The sequence below is a fragment of the Scomber scombrus genome, chromosome 12 (assembly GCF_963691925.1).
Source record: "Scomber scombrus chromosome 12, fScoSco1.1, whole genome shotgun sequence".
In the NCBI taxonomy this organism is placed as follows: domain Eukaryota; kingdom Metazoa; phylum Chordata; class Actinopteri; order Scombriformes; family Scombridae; genus Scomber; species Scomber scombrus.
The window spans coordinates 10,987,184-11,009,237 of NC_084981.1; the positions used below are offsets into that span (position 1 = coordinate 10,987,184).

The following is a 22,054-nucleotide window of genomic DNA, read 5'->3' on the forward strand; positions in this document are numbered from 1 at the left end:
AGTAAATTGCTTATGTAAATAGCCCTGCAGCTGTAATCCATTGTTGATGAGGTCTCCGACGTGACGGCCAGGCGCGAAAGATTCAGAAATTCTTTTGTGTTTTGGATTAAAAGAGCACTTAACGCTCAAGTCACAATTGTATCAGGGCATCAAATCGGGAAGGGATATCCTATAATAATAATAACAACAGCAGCAGCAGTGCAGTGGTATGGTAGCGTTTGATTAAAATGATGGCGACTCGTGGTTTCTTGTTTAGCGGTTATTGGGGGTGAGTGTGTTTTGTTAATGAAAGCCGACAGCCATAATTGTTGTTCTCGGTCATTGAGTTAATACCGTACTATTTGTAGGAGCTCATCTTTATGTGCAACTGCACTGCGGTAACAAGCATGACATTCATGTAGGCTATTGCTCATTAGCTCTGTCAGCTTGATTGGGGAGGACTTTTCCCTTGAGCTCAGACTGTGTTTTCAGACTCTTTGCTGTTCACTTAGTAGGCCGAGAATGCAGGTATGTTGTAGGTTTGCAAGTCCGGCCTTTCACATACCTATGAGGGGGAATTAGAAACATATGTGGCTTTATTTATTCATTCCTGTGCATGTGCTTGTGCATGCACTCACTGGCCACTCTTCCTTTTCTTGACGGAGATTGAGGGAGAAGCTGTTAACCTCAAACGGTTTTCTCTTCTTCATTCTACACAGAGGTTAAAAAAAAAAGCAACGGACCACAGACTCCCACGACCTTCTGCCAGACAAGGTTAGCAATGGCCCTGCTGTGTCTCTAGTGTGTGTTTGTGTGTGCATCCTGCAGGCCTCACATCAGCTCGAAACGCACAGGCCTCTCACAGCTTCATACTCAAAACCTACTTTCTCTTATGACTGGGGGATTGTTAGTCAGCTGTTTGTCTGAACGCTTGTTCCAAGCCTTTGATTTGAAATGAATCTATGAGGAAGAAAGACAGGCAGCATGGAGAGGTGCATATACTAGACACTTCCATTCTCACTATAGTGTTACTCATCCTTTGCCAGCTAGCCAGCCCTCCACCACTCTATAAATAGGATGGAGGAGATGGTGGAGAGGAGACTTTGTTGGAGAATGAATTTCCATGGAGACAATGCTCATTGGGATTTGGCTTTGTGATCAGAGAGGACATTGAACAGGATAGGATTCTGGGCTACTTTAAGTGAAAGTATGTATTTACATTCCACATCTAGTTGTCTGGACTGCGTTGCCATAGCAGGCTGGGAAAAACCAATTTGAAACAAGCTTGTTCCTCTCTGTCGGTTGCAGATGTCTGAGTCGACCCAGTCCTTCGAGATTAGACTAAATACAGCTCCATCCCGGTTTTGCTTTGGAAACAACACGGAATAGGCGTCTGCAAACCCTTTGTGTTCCTAAAACTTACATCACTCAGCCTCGCTTAATGCCACACACAGACAAACACACACAGACAAACACACACACAGAAAATATGTTAATGCATGCAAAGAGTCTTGAGTTGGACAGACACACAAGCGCAGATTTAAAATTTTCATAGGCCAGTGTCTGACGGTGGGAGCATTTGAGGCTTTTGTGTACAAGTGGGAGCTCGTGACCCACTGGCAGCGTGTATGAGGCATGCGAATACGTCCGCCTCTGTATAACTGTACTCCATTATGTCGCTCTTCAGGTATTTAGGCGTAGTCACATGTCCAGCTCGTGGCAGCTATATTACATTATTTGAATGTTTTGGTTTTCAGCTGTTTCCTTGTTCTGCTGCTAATGTGGGTGACAGAGTGTAACGGTTGTCTCCAGGGTATTGAACTAAGAATGGGTGGGGCTGTTCTCTTCTCCAGTGTCGTGAGAATGAAGAAAGTGCCTAAAAAAACCCAGCTGATGCACATTCCTCTCACCCTGTTTGCTGTGGCGTGGTGTTTTGCTTCCTTTTTTGTGACGAAGCTCCAAAACGTCTGTGTTATACGCTAGCAGAAGACAATTATGTGGTTGTCAGCGAAAGGTTACAGAGTTATTCCTCCGTGCAGCCGCTGCATGGAGATCAAAAGCTTGTCATTCAGCCAGTTACCAGGCATCAGCTTGGCTGCTGTTTTCCCAGAGAAACGAGTTAAGCAGTGAGGAGGCAGAAGAGTTGAGTTTAGTATCAGAGTGAATCAGTGATGCACCTCCAGCTGAGCTTTCGCACTGTCAGAGGCTTTAACTACCCGGGTCCTAAGGGGAACCCAGGGGAAATCCCAACCTGGACATGAACTGGATGGGAAAGACAAAGGTATGGCAGGACAATAAAGGATAGGTATGGAGAGAGGGGATAGAGGGAGAACATGGGAGTGGAAGATGAATGGTAACACTATTATCAGTAACACTATTATCAGTGCTTTTTTGTTTTGAGTTTCAGAAGGACTCTCTAATGTTACAGTGTGCTGTCCTGTAAATCCAAGTCATTAGCAAGATGTGAGAAACCCTGCTTGCTGACAATTAAGGCCACAGAGTGTGTGACAGAGGCAGATTTTGATGCAAGAAGAGAAGGGAAATATGCAGGTTCCTGGAGCTTCATGAAAGACCTGGTGCTGCTGTTGCCTGGGTAACACTGTGCACACAGAAAATGTCCTTTTTCCAACAGAGAATTGAAGGTTAACTATCTCATTGTTTCCTATTCGCCACCTCCTATGCAAAAAATCGGCCCTCTGCTCTTGACATCATCTCCTCCAGCAGGATACAACATTTTGTGTGTGCAGACGTGTGCATAGTAGAAAGTCATCCTCACAACTGGGCTATTGGGCCACTACACTGCCCGCCGCGCTCTTCACTCCCTGCCATTCAATTGGCACTTTTCAACGAATGTAACGCTACGGTGCACAGGCAGTGGCAGTTTTCATTCCTGTCTTGAATTATTGAATTGCCTATGAGGCGTTTTTTCATACTTATACTTGCTTTGATGCTGAATTGTATATAAATCAAAACCATCATTTTGTTGAAATGTATTTTGAGGAATGTTGCTGTTGCTGTGTAATTTTTACAAAATCTTTCCCTTTGCCTATTTACCATTTGTCACAAAAACGCCATAAAGTGGTGTAATACTGCAGTTACTTTATTGACACTTGGTATTTCTGCACCCTGTGTTGAACTGACATCTTTCTACACACCACAATACGTTTTGTCTGTCTAAGGAGGGGTGATGGGGTTTCAGAGAAGGTAAGATTTAGCCGAGCTCCTTTCCACACTTGGCCTCCTGCACAGATTGGAACAGATTGGAATTCATTGATCAAAATAATGGCCACTGTGTTTCTCAGATTGTGGGGCGGGGGCTAAAGTCATGAGAGCGTATCTTTAAATCAAAATGGGGCACATTACTGTCGAATTTCACTGTGTCATGGCTCATCAGGACCTGTGATGTGACCATGGCAGGTTAAAGCAACCCTAATTGTGTTTTTTTGGACACTTGGAGGCAGCACAATGAGTGGTGAACGCAACATTGACATATTAGCACTTTTAAAAAGTTGCTATGGTGATAATTTTAGTCAACTGTTGCCTATTTACACATCCCGCAGACACTAATCAATACTACCCTTCATTTGAGGTTATGTTTCTGTCCACCTTATCGATGCAAGCCCAGTATTTACTCTAGCCTCTAGCTTTAGTCGATTCCTTATTACAAAAATCTGGCATTTCGGCCACTAAATGCTGGTGGCTTATAACAGCTGCCTGCTGTGGCTACTCACTACCTGTGACTCCTTTTACATTACACATAGTCATTTGATCCATTGTGAATATAATTTATATATTTATTTATTTATTATATAATTTGATGACAAATTCGAAGGCTGACACTTTCCCAGACAGTTGCTTACAAATCTGTATTTAACCAGCTATATGTGGCTGCACTGAAGAGTGAAAAGTGCTAAATACCATATAGCACTTTGGTTATAATACATGCAAGCAGCAGCATAAAGTTTTGAGTGCAAGCACAGTCATGACACTGCGGATCAGCATGTGAGGTTGCAGTGGAAATGACACACACGCTGCCCTCACACTGCTACAGCTGCACTGCACTATACTGAGACGGTATGAGAAGGACATAGGTGAGAGGGCAAGTGTTCGGTCAAGTGGTACGGCTAATCCTGTTGCCTTCTAATCATAAAATCAGATACCATGAATCTTTAAAATGAAAATGAAGTGCTTAATCAGCCAAAAAAAACAGTGTAATAGCTGACATGAGGAGAGATCGCTTTATTGGGAAATCACACGAACACATGGTGTTAGCATTCATGTCACGCACATGACCCTTGAAGTATATTTCTGACACCGGGTTTTGAATTTCACAACCTGTGATCACAGAATAGAAGCAGTGCAATGTGTTGCACAGAAAGAAGAGTCTGTGCTGCTGCAATGAAAAATATTTGCATTTACTCTACATAAGTTATACATTGGTAGTCTTGCTATGTAATACATTTCTGCTAAACTGGTAATTTATGTATGTATGTGTATGTGTTTGCATGATGTGCTGCTGTTAGTGAAAGAGCTGGGAAAATCTGGGAAAATCACTGCCTCCTATCATACTACTGGCCATCTCTGTTTCTCTAATATAGCAATGTCTTATACACTGAAACGTCCTGAGGGGAACCTGCTAACCCCGCTACGTAAGCCTCAGTTTCACCAGAGAGAGAGATGACAGGCCTGTAAACATTTGATTGATGAGCTTGACTAGAATTACAGCACAGGCTCGCCATATAGCTCAAACTGAGCTGCAGTGTTGTGATGCCGTTCTACGCGTTCTTCGTCAGGAGGCCAGAACAAGTACGTTTATTAGAGGACGGATCTGGCCTGTGAGAGTGAGACTCTCATGACACAGTTGTCCTATGTGCTCATGCAGCAGCTGGCTGTTATAAGCCACTAGTTCCTATTCTGAGACACACAGATATGTAAACACATGCAAACACCCCCATAGATGGGTTTTTTTGGTGAGTGTGTAGAATTAGAGCCACGATTGGGAATTAGCCAGTAAGTCATATTTTGTCTAATATATACGGTATATGTACACAACTTTTGGCTGTGTTGCTCGACTTTGAACGTAATTGTGTAAATAGTGACTGTTGGCATAGACTGCTGTCTTTTTAAAGATTGAAAATGTGCTCTCTTCTGTTCCAGTATTATAATTCAGCTTGGCTTTTCATATAGCATTGTGCCAGTAGGTGGTTCTTGCTATTTGTGGCTTTCACTGATGCTAAGAATGAGTGCTTTATAATGGTTACACACACACACACACACACACACACACACACACACACACACACACACACACACACACACACACACACACACACACACACACACACACACACACACACACACCAGTAGACATGTAGAGATACACAGGCAGAATCTTCTCCTGCCTGGTCCTTCCTCTCCTCTCTGATGCTTCTTCACACAGTCTCTCTCTCTCTCTCTCGTGCCCATGCTTCCTCCCCCTCACGCCGCCCACGCTTCTACTCTCCATGCTGCTGATCATCAGCTTTATCTGCGCTGCTAAGAGGACGCGTTTGTATCTTTTCTATGAGATAAAGTTAACCGTTCCATCCAACATTTTCATTACCCATTGGCTGTCTCCATCCTCGCCACTGCAGCATGTCTCTAAATCATTTTGGCCCTTCCTTAATTCTTTGCAGTCACTTCATTCTTGCTTACAGGACCTTAAGTCCTCCTTTTAAAAGCTAGCTGGAACAGCAAGGGCTTTAAAAGTCTGATAAACTCAGCATTCTTTGTTCTGACATTTCCAGGCCACTCTGGCTTTCCAACAATAACAGTGATGGTGCTGCTCTCTCTGCCCTTCTGAGCTTTTTTTTGGGGGGGGCACCTGGGGCAATAAATCAGAAAAATATTTTTATGGTTGTTGCACTCTTTCTCAAGCATGTATCGGGCTTTGTGCTGCCTTGCATTTCTCCCATTCTGTCCTGTTGTCTCCCCTGCTTTTTCTTTTCTTTGTCTGTTCTCCTCTCTTATAGTCCCCATGACACCTGGGGATGAAGCTGCTTTGTTGCCTTATTCCATAATGAATGAAGGCAGTTTTCAGCCCGCCCATTCATCTGTGCTACAGCGGGAGATGCCGAGCTGTCAACCCCACTCTCCGCACACCCCGCCTTCATGACCCTGTTTGTGCATATGTGTGTATCCCACTTAAAGGGAGGATTACATGTTTGCATCATGCACGTGTGTGGCTGAGTGTCTACATTTCTCTGAATGGTGAAAGTGCACGATGACTGTGCAGCCTTCTCCCCATCTGTCTTTGTATTGGTTTGCTGGAACCCTGCAGCTTTTTTTTTTTTTGTCCACCCCTGCAGCAAAGCTCACACAACCACACACGTGTTCACCCACAAACACAAACAGAAATTTCTACATGTCCTTGAACGAAGAGGCCAACTGTTGGTTTCAGTGTCTGTGTCTAGTGGTTAGTTTGAGTCCCTAACATCCCCTCGGCATACCTGGCAGATTATTTTCTATCTGTCCTTGAGATTCTGTCTTTGTATATCTGCCCATGATAAGGGACCTTCCAGGGAACCCCTCTCAGTGGATCAATTCTCCTTAGCTATAAAATACTTTCATTGGCCAGTGGTCCCTCAGCAGTCCCCCACCCTCTTTACCCTGCATGTGCTGGCACTGAGTAACAGGGTGTGCTTAATGTGTTGGAAATTTCATTGAACTCTCCTCTCTCCACTCCTATCTCATTCTCTTCATCTCTCCTCTCTGTGGCTAGTGATTGCCTGCAGCCTCCCCACTTTCTCCTCCTCTTACTTACCCCCTCCTTCGTCTTTCGCCCCATCTCCCCGAGGCTGACTGCCTTTCCCTCGCCAGTGAGGGAGATGCAGAAAGGGTGAATGAGCAAGGCGGGATGAAGAAGTGAGAGAGAGAAAGAGTGAGAGAGATTAGCGAATGGGGAGAGATGACCAGATCAGAATGTGAATCACTTAAATTGTACAATAAATGGTCACTGTGGTGCAGAGTCATTAAGAGGTAGCAGTTTTGCAGTGCATGCTGACAGCAGCACTTCACAAAAAGAAGACCTACAGACTGTGAGTGAATTGAGTGTGCATTGAACACACATGGGGACAACAGGAGGTGTATTGTAGGTAAAAGCGGCCACCATAGACTGCCTCCATTTGCCATCTGGTGTACTGGTTTTCTCCCTTAGATCACTGAACTGGGACCAAATAACACTCCTGTTAATTTGTCTGCAATTATCCCTCAGCACCCTCCCCATGCACTGGGCTGATATGATCTGCTTGTGGTTAACAACACACATGCACGCCATGTCCTGACACCTGTCCAACCCGTCTGTCATGCTATTTCTATGACTGAGCAGCTTGTTGCAGTCCTACTCATAAACCAGTGTTTATTATTTTACCTTAAAAAGCCACGGACAAGATGACATAAGTGTCAGGCTTAGGTCTAAAGTGAAGAGGACATTTTCAATATAGTCTAATAGTGTATAAGCATTCATCGATATAATTGTCAGATTGATTCTGGATTGATCCAACCTGAGAGGTCAAATGTGTACATCAAGCATGCCTAGTTTTTCCATTGGGATTCATTTATCTACTGCTGAAGTGTGTTGAATTATTTTAGAGTATTATTTTTAGACTCGTGGGCTGTTTTGGCCAATTTTAAAGTAGGTATCTGGTATTTGATATTCCCACTGGTTTCCCTCTCACATATTCAGGCTTGAGTTGCTGCTTGTATTTGATTGAATTTCACCCCGTGGTGACTTATCAGAGTCGTCAATGCTGTATAAGTCCTTACCAACTATATCCATCCATCCATCCATTATTTTTAAAATGAGATTTTAGAGGCTAATTGGCTCTTGTGTCGATTGTGCAAAAAAGACACAGTCTGATGCTGCCTTTACACACACACACACACGCACACTCACACACACACATGCAATCAATTTCACAATCTTGCAGAGAGACTCACTTAATTTAGCATCTGTGACTTCTAAGGAATAACCACTACCCAATCTGAGCTGTGAGATAACTTGCATAAGGAGACATCTGAGTGTCCTGGCTGCTTGCTGATGAGTCGTTTCCAGTAATTAAGGCTGGTGAGGATCACATCGGTGTCGAGCATGGGGAATGTGCAGAGGTGACAAAATACTGGAGTCTAGCTCTGGCTCCGAACCTCCTGTGAACACTCCAGTATGTGTCGCTGTGGATCAGGCGGATCTGGCTCAGGTGTCAAACGCGGCTGACTGACAACATGTGAAGCATGATGTGTAAAGAGCGACCTGATGAAAAGACTGCTTGCTGTGCACCACACAGAGTTTACATTTGACATGTCTGTGATCGATGGAGATGACTCCATAAGCAGAAGCAAGCTAATGACACACTGTGCTATAAGTCAATCAGTAAATCAATGTGTGGCAGCCAGCGGCCCCTTATTTTCTCACTCTGATAAGGAGTATGAAGCATGATTCCGTCTGAGTCTTTTGATACATGCTATATCATCTCAAATAAAGAAAAAAATGTTTCCCCATGCATCCATACATTGTTAGTCTTAAACATGCTGTACTCCACAGTGGGGAAAAAACGCCAACAGGAGGAAGCACAACTGAAAGCCTGAAACTGCATCAGTGCCGCTTTCCTTTGAAGTAACACCATCCTTACATATTTTAAATATCAGTGGATCTTATTGATGCAATAACAACATTTATCACAAAAAAGCCTTTTCTGTTAAATGCTTATTTTTAAAACATAAATGGTAGCAAATTAATTTCATAGACTTGTGTTACCTCTCTTTTTTGTGTTGCGTCCCTTAGCACATTTTACAATGGACTGTTTTGAGTCAGACTCATTCACCACACCACTCATATGCTAGCCCAGTCACAGGGCCTTTAATCACCGTCCAAAGCTCAGCAATTCAAATGAGGTAAAACTGAAATTGCAAATTAGTCTGCTTATTTGGCTAGTGACATGCAGTGAGTCTTGGACTTTTCTTACCTTCTCCTATTTATTAATTTACGCTTAATTTTCAATTTTTTATCAGCGGCAGGGACATCTCTCCGTATTTCACATTGTACAGTTTTTAATCTGGTGTCGGGTTTGACATCTCAGTACTGGCTGGATGAATGAATACTGCGCATGGTCTAAGGGCAGAGCATGCACTCTACGGACTTCTGCTGGCCGAATGGCTTGCCTCCGGTTAGCTCTACGTTAATTCGAATGGGATAAAATAATTCAATAGTGACTTTTCAAATGTTATCGGACCAAGTGGATCTAATTTTGAACGTGAAATGAGTCATTTTTCGGGGATTGTGTTATGCTCAAAACAATTTAACCACAGTTTTACAGCAGCAACAGTAGCGATAGAGTAGGCTACAGCAGAGCCTATGTATGAGTTTTTGAAATAACTCTCACTGCCAGAAGGGGAGACAAAAGTCTCACACTCCGACTTTAATTCACCTCTTCAGGCTAGGTAACAGTATTCGATGTTTTCCTGTTTGTTGCACCTGAGTTGGTGTTAAATAACTCCCTCCTCCCCTGTTTGTTGCTTATTGTGTTTTATCCACAAAGAAGAGGTATTGTCAGTTGGGACTTAACCAGCTGGGGCTGTTGCACCAGGAGATTAACTGTAGTGGTGTTTTGAGTGTGTACATATTTCTGTATGGTCCTACTTGGTTTGTTGTAGTTGGTATCTAGTGGGAGCAGCTGTTGTCCTCTCTGACTCGCTGACTATCTAATCAACAGATATAGACACGGCGGACAATCACTGGATCGCAGGCCTGGTGGTGCAGACAGGTCACAGCTAATACTACGAAAACACCTCATAGACTAAAGGGTGGAAAATATGTTAATATACTGTGTGTTCAAAGAACATTTAGTCACATTTTAAATGCCTGAGAGATTAAAATTATGCTTTACAAGGAAATTATTCAAAGTTCCAGCTGTGGCATTAAATCACGGTTGTGTTTTGTAACTGTTAGTAGATACTTTTCAGTTAAAAAGATGTATGATAATGTTTGTATGAAGCAGAGCTACAACTATTTATGAATTAGTTGCCAACTTTTAAATTAATCACCAATTGGTTAATTTTTTTCTGGTTTCTTTAGTCCTAAATATCTTTGGGTTGTGGATTGTTGGTCAAGACAAAACAAGAAATTTGGCGATGTCAACTTGGGCTTTGGGAAACAGTTAACATTTTTCATAATTTTCTGACATTTTATGGACCAAACTACTAATTGATTAATTGAGAAAAACAATCGATAGATTAATTGATATTGAAAATAATCATTAGTTTCTGCCCTATAAAGAAACATCAGTACTGAGAGTGGTTGGCTCAGTTGTTGGTTGCGTGTTTCCTAGGGTCTCTGGGGATCTTGTTATTTTGGTTAGTGGTCTTGTGTCAAGCCCTAATACTACTAAATGATCTCAAAATTTCTCAAAAAAAGAACAGAAACTCATTAAATGATTTTATTTGGTTATTTGTTTTGATAAACCATGTAATTCCACAAAATATCCAAAACAACAGCATTAGATTTTTGATGTGGACCATTTTTAAACTCACATTTATTTCACAATAAATAACCCCTACTGTGTGCCTTTTGAATGGGAGCTTATTGACCCGTACAGACATATTATTCTGTAACTGTATTGCTGCAGCTCGAGTCCACTGCCAGAATGAGAATGAGTCAGTTGGGTTGCTTGGCAGAGACCTAGCTTCAGTAAATATCCCACATCACAGCGTCAACAATTTGACAAATTCTGTTCCTCCTCCTCAGTAACAGAACAGAGGAGACTCTCTTGGCACTTTGAGGACACTTTTTTAAAAATATCTGGCGTATTGAACATGGACCCCTCCTGTGGGTTGGTGCTGTGTGGCTGACTTGTCATAGATAAGAGAGAGAGGCAATAATCCTGCTGCAACATGCAATCGCAGTAACAAGGTCCATTGCCCATCTTAATGTTGAGGACATTGTGTTTGAAAGAACCTTAAACCCTCGGTGCAAAATCCTCTCTGGGATTGCGATGGTGGTCAACCGTTGAAATCGGCCTCCCTGGGGGGCAGCTTCAGTGTGTGTTAAGAATCCTGTGTCATATACGGTTATTAACAATGGGCAGCCTGTTTTATTAACTGTCCACAACATATTTTTTCAAGAATTCAGTCTCCTTGCTTGCAGTTGTAGACATCAAGAGCTGGAGGAAAAAAACACATGTCATCAAATGTAATCTACCAAGGCTGGAAGCTGTTAAAAGAAAGGTAATAGTGTTGTGTAATAAGGAAGGTTAGTATTAAGCAGACGCCCGTTGATAGATCCCTGCCCTGATAGCAGAAAGGATACGACAGATATGTCATTAGAGAATTATTGCCATGCGGAAGCCTTCTTATTACATGATAATTCAGTGATTACTATTGATGAATTCATGTAAACCCGACATTAACCAGCAGTACTCTGGCTTAGTGGTTAGGCCTTGTCGCCTCACAGCTGGAATTGAGCGGCCACCTGGAGCCTTCCTGTGCGGCACTAAGATGTTCTTCATGTCTCTGTTTCAGGAACATAAGCCGGTTATGTACTGTATTTTGTGCTCATTAGAAATTCATGTTAGCATGTTAACACACTCCACTAAGAAACATTCTGGCCTTAAATGTTTCATTTTGTACAGCAACACATCTGAAGTCTCTGAAATGCACCGGTGCAGTGGATGGTTTTGAAAATGTAATCTTCAAGCCTGACCTTTTTGGTGGTTGTTGCTTACCGTAGAGCGCCGTCTGCTCATAGCCGAGAGCAGGTTGGTGGAGTGTTAAGGTACTGATTGTACTGTAAAAGTGGCTAAACAAGTCCACGTTGAAGCATCTAATATGAGTGTTTCACAGGGTGCACTTGTTGTGTAGAGTCAAGGTGCTCTCAGTGTTTGTAATGGATCCCGCTTTATCTCCATCTTATCTTTCCTCGACGCTGAGAGGCGGAGAACATCTGAGTGTGTACGCTAACTTTGAAGGTGAAAGTATTTTAGTCATTCCAGTCTACTGTGATCCCTCTGTCACACACTCACCTACACACACACACACACACACACACACACACACACACACACACACACACACACACACACACACACACACACACACACACACACACAGAGTTGAAATCCTCTATCTACCCAGACAAACACACAAATGCTCACATCCGCACACATCAAAGCAATCATATTTAGTGGTTTTCCTCAAGTATGATAACAGTCAGCTTGTAAGTAATATCATGCATTGACAGTGAAAGAACCAAGTCACTGCTTATCCTGGTTCAGGTGTGAAGCAGCTGCAGGCTGGCCAGCTCTTTCATCGCTGACTGACAGTGGCAGCAGTGGAGACTTCCTCGCACGCTTTCCCCCAGCGTACACAGAGAAATTCACATGATATGACTCCGCTGCTGCACACTCTGATCCGACCACATGGTGTGTTTGAATTGCAGCAAAAGGAAATTGCCCTGTGACTAGTCTGTGGCTAGAATAGAAAATGAAATACAACTACCACTTTCATGCATCATTATTTTAAGCTTCTTTGTCGCTCAACATACTGAAGGTCCTGATGTTGCCTATTTTGAGAATAGCACAAGAGCTGCCATTTTCCATGTTGTAATGGTTATCCCAGACACTTTGTTTCCACTTTGAGTTAACGATGATGATCCCTAACTTGATATTTCCATCTGTTTGTGTGTCTTCTCCTCAGCAGGAGGTACTGTCTGCTCCTTTCACCCGTCAGACTGTCAGGAGAGCACATGGCCTACGGTCAGCAGCCCACTCAACACTCTTCAGCCAGCCTCCCACTGCCCTGTCTCCACAGGTTAGTATATCCATCTGTTTGCATGTATATTATTGAAAATATTAGATGTGTTTCATTTTGGAACATTATAGATTTTTTCTGTTGTATGGGCTCTATAGCAAATCAATATTTATTAGATGAGCTGTGTGTGGGTGGCTCATTGATGTGGACAGCACGTGGATCCAGAGGACTCCAGAGCTAGCATCAGCATTGTCAGCACTCTCTCCGGCCTGCATCACCAGACTGCAGTTTTTAAAGTTTTTTGAAAAGGTCAATCTGAAAATGTCTGTATGATCATCATGCCCAGATTTTAGATTGTTTTAGATATTAGATCAATATTAACCAGTTTGGTATTGGCAGTCAGCGTAACCTGCGTCATTTTTCCTTAAGAAGCTGCCAGCTGTGGCAATTGTTTTAATGGTTAGTTTTATTCCCTTGAGATCTTAAAATGCTGAAATAATGAACTTCTGCGCCTGACTCCACATTCAGCATAAATTTCACGTTTGTCTACATGCATTTTTCCAGCTGCTAAAACTCTACCAGCAATAATCCTTCACCACTCGTTCCTGTTTTGACTAATTGTTATCGGTTGTTGTTTCTATTATTTTCCGTTTACCGGTGATTAGCATGCAAAGCTTATTTAGGGGGAGGATGGCTTAAAGGGTTGATGAGGCCCCTGGATGCCAGCCTTTTAATAAAGTCATTAAGAGGAGCAATCTATCAAAACATAGTCAAAAATTGCGCTGTTCAAAGCAACCTCTCCACTGGGGTTTTGTTGCTATGATTCAGTGTTGTTGAAATAATGCAGTCCATGCTGCCATATGAAGCCAGTTTTCCATAAACCTTGAATATGCCCGTAAATCAACAGATTAACAAGAATATATTTGGATTATCAACACCAGGAAGTTTTGCTAATCCAATATGCCATGTACCAGTGGAGAACGAGCTGTTTCTGTGACATGCGGCTTTGATCTGAAAGCAAACTTATTAAAAATGTTCCACTAAGCAATTTACGAAATGAATAGTAATGTGTGCATGCATAATGCTAAGACTCACATAAGGACTTTTTATTCTTTTTTTTAACATCCACACAGTTAAATTAGAGTCATCTAAATTATAATATACTTAAATTGACTTGCAGATGCATACAGTGTCCAGCTGGGATAAAATAGTAACCAGCCTGAGACCCAGGAGGGGAGCTGGGGGGCAGCTGCTGCTTCACAGCATAAGGAGGGGAGGGGGTGACTGCTGTGTCAAATGAAATGGACCGTTTCCTTGATTAACATTACAGATTTCTCTGTGTTTGAACATTGTTGGAAACATTTGGGATAATGTAAGTGCATAATTAACAAAATATATAGGTCTAGTTGTTTTTAGACATTAAGAAAGTTACATATTAGCTTATACCTTTCACAGGCATGACTGATGTTAAAAGCAATATATAGTAGACGGGCAAGACAAACGAGTTCTAAAACAATATTCCACAGCAATAAAACAGCGTGAATAGCAGCTCGCAATAGCAAATAGCCATGTATGTATTTTGTGTGCCGGAAAGAAGCTGAAAACCAGTCAGACTTAAGTTGTCAAAATGTGCGGCCTCATTACCTGTCCTGCCTACCCTTGTGTGACTGATGAGCACGTACACACCAACAAGCAGTGAGTGACAGTTTAGCTTTTGCTTCCATGACGTAAGCTCTGCTCCATTGGATGCAAAGCACCTTACATCATTAGGACGAGGACTCACTATGAAAAAAAAACAAAAAGCCGAAAGTAGCTAGCTGGAAATGTTTTAAAGTCCAGACGTCCCGTCAACAGCTGGTGCTTGTGAAAAACTCTGGTTTGATGCACTTTCCTGACAATCTGGTACTCATGGTGCTTTCAACCTCAAATTTGTTGTCTGACAGATCAATGTTTTTGTGTGAGGTCTGTTGCTGGGCCCAGCAGCATGACATTTATGCTAAATTAATTTCTTCCTCAATTTTAGATTTGATTGATTTTTATGGCTCTGCACTGATGAGAGCCGTGGCCGGAGGAATTATGTTCTTAGATTGTCCATCCATCCGTCCCATTCTCCTGATTGTGATAGCTCAGGAATGCCTTGAGGGAATTTCTTCCCTCAAAAGTGTCAAAAGTGTCCACTTGGACTCAAGAATGAACTGATTAGAATTCGGTGGTCAAAGGTCATGGTCAATGTGACCTCACAGAACACATTTATGGCCATAACTTGAGAAGTCATACGCTAATTATGACAAAGTTTCACACAAATGTCTAGGAAGATAAAATGAAGAAGTAATGATGTATAATATTCAAAAGATCAAAGGTTAACTTCAATGTGACGCCACAATGTTCAGCAAAAACACTTTTCTGGCTGTTATTCAACGCCATGTCTTAGGAACAGAAGAGGAGATTGTGACCATATTTCACATTAGTTTGGATACTTTAGTTGGTGACACTAATCTTGGTGCCCACCTCGAAACTGTGGTGATTTTATGAAATTACTATTAGGTCTTCACTACAAATATGATATGAGTCTGGGCAGACATGGATGTAAACTGCATCTTGACCTTTTTGGCGGAAGTATTCAACAGTGAGGCAATATTTCTAGTTACAATCTGTTTTTGATCACATTGTTGGGCTTTCCAGAAAAAGTTCATGGTACATTACATCAACTGTGTTGCAGAATACCAGGGATGGGTGTTGAAAGTACTCTGTTATTTTCCACATAGCTGAAGTTGATGTAATTTTGAACAGGTGCAAACCAATAAAAGAAATGGTGAACACATCTCACATGCGTCATGGAGATTTCATTAATTAAGAGTGAGAGAGAAAATCATGAGTCAAGTAAACAAATTTAAATCACAAACTAGTATTTTAATATCTTGTACAAGATGAGTTCACCACAGTACACGTATGGTATTGTACAGAGAACAGAACTGCCTGTATAAAGAAACAGAACCAAAGTTACAATCTCTTTCGGGCTCATGCCACACTTCTCTGAGAATCAGCCCATTCTTCTAAGACATAACAAGGCCTCACAGGTAGTGTCTTATCAGTGCCTTAGTGGGAGCCCAGTCCACAGCACTTCCACACACTATGAGAGAGATACACAAGGACATGCTAACAAGGCCTAACACAGGTTAACAGAATACTAAAATGCATATACATATAATGAATATTATTTCTCCTCTACACATGTTATCACGGATCTCACTTGGAGTCTTCAGTTCCTGTGAAAGTGACCTACTTTTCTGTTAACCAACTTTGAAATCTGCTAAATTAAAGTGTAATTCAGTTTCATAGTTCATCTTTGACATTAGAAACAGAAATTGAAAAGGACCATTTATTAGGTGCTCTGGAGCTTTTCATATCACATCATTTTCATCACCATTGGCTGGCTTAAAAATGAATGAGTGTTATCCTCTATTGAAGGTCATATCATCCTATAATTGAAAGTAGCTTCTAAATGGACTTTGGGGTGAGATTATCTATCTATACTAATATTCCCAATTATTATACATGCATACGTATACATATATGTCAGAGTTGTGGGAATTAAGTAGCTTCCTTTATTGCATCAGGTTTAGCTCAACACTGTGGCAATGTTCTCAGCACAAGGTGTCATATCAGTGTCCTTCCACTAGAACATGACGACCAGTCATAAGATCCGAGACAAGGACTTCTCAGCACAGCCGCTTTGTCCTTGCCTCTTCCCCAACTTGCCGTGGTCAGACCGCTCTTTGCACTTGGTATTCCTGAGGAACAGCCAGCTACAATCCAATAAAGCAGTCGCATTATGTTAAAAAGATCAGCTCAAGGTTAAGTGTATATTTTTCACCAGGAAATAGGCCGGGCCCACCGGCAAGCTCGCACAGGATGAACATTTTATGACGAGAACAGGATATTTGTTCCTTGAGTGCTTGCAATCCTTCTGCTGTGTGTAGCAGTGCATTAGCTCCTCTCCTCTTCTTTCTTTCTGTGCTTGTGCAGTTACATGCATCGAGGAGCGAGTGTATGTTTAATGTGCTTTGTGTTGGTGCGTGCGTGTTTATGTGTCGTTGGGCTATATGAAATGGAGAAGGCAGCCACAGGGTTTGCACAGGGGTGGGGGTAGTTGTACAGTGAAAAATGAGTAGAGGCTTCCCTCGGACTGTGTTTACATACTGCAGCAGGCCAGTCGGAAAGGCATCGGAAGGGAGGTTGCCGAATGAGAACAGAGGAAATGTATACATTACGCTGCTGGGAAGTGAAAACACCGGCCATGGGTCGTCCAAGCAAGGCGTTGTTCACGACGGGGTGAAACAACAGACCTGAGAGCGAGCAGCCAGTCAAACGTCCCGAGAGGTCCCCCTCCCTGCCATGTAGCCTCCAGAGGCAGAGCTGTTTGTTCAGGGGGAAAGGGGAGGGAGGAGACAGGGAGGCTCAGCAGGGAGTGTTTGCCTTGCCAGGGCTTGTTGTCTTTGCTAGGTTGGGCTGAGGATGATATTGTCATAACCACAGTACAACGTGGATAGATCAGCAAAACAGTGACACCGTACAGAAACGCTCCCAGAATGAAAATCAGCATAAACTTGTTAGCGTTGCAAACATTGACTCCAGGCATGCCTCTGACATTTGTGTACTGCCTTGTTTTCCAGTCAACATTTCATTTTTTTTCTCTCTCTTCATTTCATTGACATCCCTCTCCCTCGCTACTCCTGCATTGCTGCAGTACAGGCATTTGTCTCCCTTGCTCCCTCCCTTCTCTCTCTCTGTACTTCCTTGGCATCCATCAGTTTAGCTGCAGCTTCCCACGAGGCCTGACGGCTACAAACACACACATGCATGCACACAGAGCACGATACCCAGCAGCACTATTCACGCACGGAACTCTCGACCCATCTGCAACTCGGCTCGTTCAGATGGGAGCTGTGGCAATTTGGAGAAGTTGTGAAATGTCACGCTGACACATGAAGAGAGAAATCGAAAATGAGGAGGGGGAACAAGTTGTTGGTTCCTCACTGGAAACTGGAAACCAATTCATGCAATTTATATTACTCCATGTGTATTACAGTACGCAAGAATCAATTGCAGGGTGCATCGGTGGATGGATTGAAGATGAGATAGATGGAACAGGAAGATGTTCAATAGGATAAGGAAAAAAACTGTAAGGATTGCAGCTGATAGGCAGGGAGGAGGGGTATGGGAGTTTGTGGAGCTCTTGAGTGGGTCACACTTCACGGGCCGTGTCTTGAAATGTTCTACCTGAAGACACTAAATAGTAGGGAAAAAAATCTGTTCAAATGTTTATTGCTCTTTCTTTATTGGATGATTTGGTCTGTAATCTACACTGACTCAGGTAATCAAACATCATCCGGTCTGGCGGGTGGGTGCAGCTCGAGTACTTTGACTCACAAAGCTCAATGTAACGTGCTTGCATCAGTTGGTTGTTGGAAAATGGCCAGTTACAGAATACAATGGTTCCTGTTTTCACCAGGAAGCAGGTGTGTCATGAAGAGAAAAGAGAAGGGGAAAAAAGTGTGTGGCTCTGTTTAATTTAGACATCAAACTCCTCGAACAGATGCAAACACAGTTCCCTCCTCAAAGCAAAAGGTTTCGTTCTGATGTGAGTTCCCTTTAGTTGTTTTTTTGTTTTTTTTGTGTGTGTCTGGATCTCTCTCTGTGAGTCTTTGTAAGTACATTTCTGTTTCAAGAGTTCGTGCCATACCGTCCACTTACGCTGATTAACCACAAACTGTGTGGAACAGTGGGTCCAAACGTCTGGGTCATCTACCAGCCAGTAGAGGTCAATTAGGGATTTTTTTTTAATATTGTCACAAAGTATTTTCAGTCAACGCCCCTTCTCAAAACCAGACTTATTTTTGAAGTCTCACGTCTGTTGTCCTAGCTGTACTTTTTGAAGGAGACTTAAGACGTACACTCACTTGCCCTTTTGCACACAAACACACCTTTATAAGTCATTGACGTCGTAGTTGCACAACACCTACACACACACACACACACACACACACACACACACACACACACACACACACACACACACACACACACACACCCTAACCAGAGAGAGTTTTTCATCAGGGATTGGCCTAGTCTTTCTTTTTTATTGTACATAATGAACAATTAAGATTTATCTACGGACCTCTTTATTTGACTGCCTCCTCACTAACAGTGTGGAATCAAATGAACACCACAACTGAGAGCCTGCGTAAAGGTGTGTGTGTGCAGTTTACCTCAAAGCTTCAAGCAGGGGCCAATAATGGGCGCTGATAAACTACCGAAAGATTGATGGGACTTGCCTGCTTGCGCTTAAGGTCTCCCTTGATTGTTCTGTGCAGTCCCTCCCAGGGGAAGAGTGAGCTAAATCTGTAGTTTCAAGCATTTTTTTAATTTGAGTTGTTTTGTTTCTCTTCATGGCTGGCAGGGTGAAGGGAAAGACCAGGAGAAATAAGTGAGGAAGCAACATAGTTGTAACACTTGACGTGAATGGGTTCGATATGTGTTTGCGTTTGCATCTCTGAGTTTACGACATTGCCGACTGCTGTTAACACATGGATTATCTCGAGTTCACCTCCTGCAAACAAACATAATCCTCCATTCTACTTGAACATCTAGAAAGCACTAGACTTGTTCAGCGTGAATGAACTCAGCAGTAAATGAGGGTGTTGGCAGGTGCAATCATGTATAATTGTATGTTTTGAGTGCCACAAAGTGAGATGAAGACTCACAGCTGTTATAAGATTGGAGATGTAAACTACTCTTTGTGTCATTGATGCTGGGTGAAGGAAAGTACACTGGGAAAGTCTTGTATCATTTTGTTTATTGCCTTCAAATAAAACGGATTATTCCATCATGATGCACAGATCAACAATACAGAATAGCTTACTAAGGCTTAAAACCACTTGTAAGTCAGAGATACCATCCCTGTGTCTAATTACATTATTGATCCATTTGTGTGTGCCTGTGTGTTTGTAACGTTCACAGATATTGCACGGGTAAAATTGCCACAAAATGAGATTTTGGTTCATATTGAGATGTTTATTTCGGTTTACTTTTTCAAACTGCAGGGTGACAGCAAATAAAGACATCCTGTAATTTGCTCAATATTGGCAAACAAACAAGTGAAATTGGAAAATCAAGCAGGCAGCTATGAAGATTATTGTGTAACAGTTTTGTGATCAGTGGTGGGAGAAGTATTGAGATCCTTTACTGGTAAAATTACCAATACAACAATGTAAAGTACTCCTAATTAAGTAAAGGTAGTATTATCAGCTCGATGTAGTTAAAGTATCGCAGTAAAAGTAGTGGTTTGGTCCCTCTGACTCATATATTATTACCGGTATATATGATATCATTTATCATTATTAATATAGAAGCATCAGTGTGTAAACAGCATGTTACTGTTGTAGCTGCTGGAGGTAGAGCTAGTTACTGTATATACAGTTTAGTCCAGAGGTTCCCAACCTAGAAATTACAATATTTCCCTCTGAAACGTAATGAAGTGGAAGTATTAAGTAGCATCAAATGAAAATACTCAAGTAAATTACAAGTATCTCAAAATTGTACTCAAGTGCGGTACTTGAGTAAATGTACTCATTAACTTTCCACCACTGTTTGTGGGTCCCAAATGAAATATCAACAGTTTAAAAAGATAGTTGATTATACTTTGGTTCATGAGTGTGTTTTGATTTTGAAACAGCACTCCTTTATAATAATAATAATAATAATAATAATAATGATCAAAAATAAATAAACTAATGCTTCTTCAAGAAATCATTTCATGAAACATCTGATTTTGAACAACAGCTTTGTCTGCATGTTTGTCTAAACTGTGAACTGTGAACAGAAGAAAGCACATTTCTTTCTGGATGTCATTTGACATTTTTACCAGAGCAAATTCATTGATCTTCACACTTTAAACTTTCATTGATTTAAACAAGCTCTTAACTCCAAATGTCATCATCGCTGTTAAAGTTGAGGATTTTGTCTTTAAAGTCTTCCCTCAGATCCTCTAACACTGACATATTGTCAATATATGCTGTTCAGTAGGGATGAGGAACATTAGTTTAGATAAGAAATGTAATTTAAAAATGTATAGTCAGTATATTTGATAGATGCACATCTAAAGTGGAAATGATGCTGTAACAGCACTTTCACTTCCTTTGCTTATGTGAGTTCACAAGTGTGACAGAAAAACAAACATGATGACGATGAGACACAGTGGAGATTAAATTACAAGCAGGTTAAAATAATTGACACCATGTGGAGGAAGAAGAAGAAGGACGCAATCATGCTTAAACCACAAACTGGGGCAGGACACAGCTGTCTAAAGGATGCAAGATTTGCATGTACTTATTAATGATGAAGGTGTGTCATTCATTTAAACACAAGAAGGATGCAAAATGATATACAAACAATGCACCAAATGACTTACAAATACACAGATAGCACTAGAGCAATGCTATAGTGTGACTTAGTATTTCCAGTTTTCTCACTCATTTATTTACTTTCACTCTGCATCTGTTTTCACCTTTTTTCCCCTCCCTCTGTTTTTCTCTCTTAGATTTTACAAATTGACCAAGTTGGTTAATTCACATGATTTATAATTTAAATATATTATATTTTCAATCAATCTAAACAAATTTTTGTCTTCAAGAACATGTTCATTTATATCATAGCCTCTTCTAACCCTATCCATAAAACGTGATTGATTGATTTTTATTCCAATCTTATCTCCTCACTTGTTTTCAGACTACTCCTCACACAGCTGCTGCATTTTCAGCTTTTTCTTTACCCTTCCTTCGGAGAAAAGTCCTTGTTTTTTTTAGATAAGCCTTATTCCCCAATAATATTAACACAAGAATTTTTAGGCAACCTCAAAGATATGAACTGGAAGCTGGTTATTTCTACAGCTTACAGTAAATGTGCCACTGTGACATAGCTATGCAGGCTGAATAGCCTCTATACTGAGAATATTTTGACACAATTCTGAAAATGGTCTTAAAAGCATAATCACATTGTCATAGTATGGTATTTATGGTATTTATGGGGGCTCCACCTTACCTGGATTACTGTCTTAATCGCATATTCATATGTTTATGAATGTAGACACTGTTGAGAGTGTGCAAAATGATGAGTCAGCACAGCTTTGGCCTTTGAATTTTATAAACAAAAAAATGCTGACATCAACAGTTTTTGCTTTAGATAAATATTGTTTGTATTAAACTCAGTGATATGGAGGCTTGGTAGTTATTCAAGAATA

The 22,054-nt window shown here is 41.5% G+C and overlaps 1 protein-coding gene across 5 annotated transcripts in view; it reads left to right on the top strand.

Moving 5' to 3' along the window:
* The window catches only part of mcu (mitochondrial calcium uniporter), a 68,476-nt gene that overhangs the window by 22,526 nt on the left and 23,896 nt on the right, over window positions 1–22,054 (top strand). For 3 of the 5 annotated variants that reach the window (XM_062430235.1, XM_062430231.1, XM_062430233.1), the window contains exon 2: window positions 12,703–12,816. In XM_062430235.1, coding sequence (XP_062286219.1) covers window positions 12,703–12,816 — 114 coding nt within the window. The remainder of the gene's footprint in view (window positions 1–12,702; window positions 12,817–22,054) is intronic. The other 2 variants (XM_062430236.1, XM_062430232.1) reach the window with 1 other exon arrangement.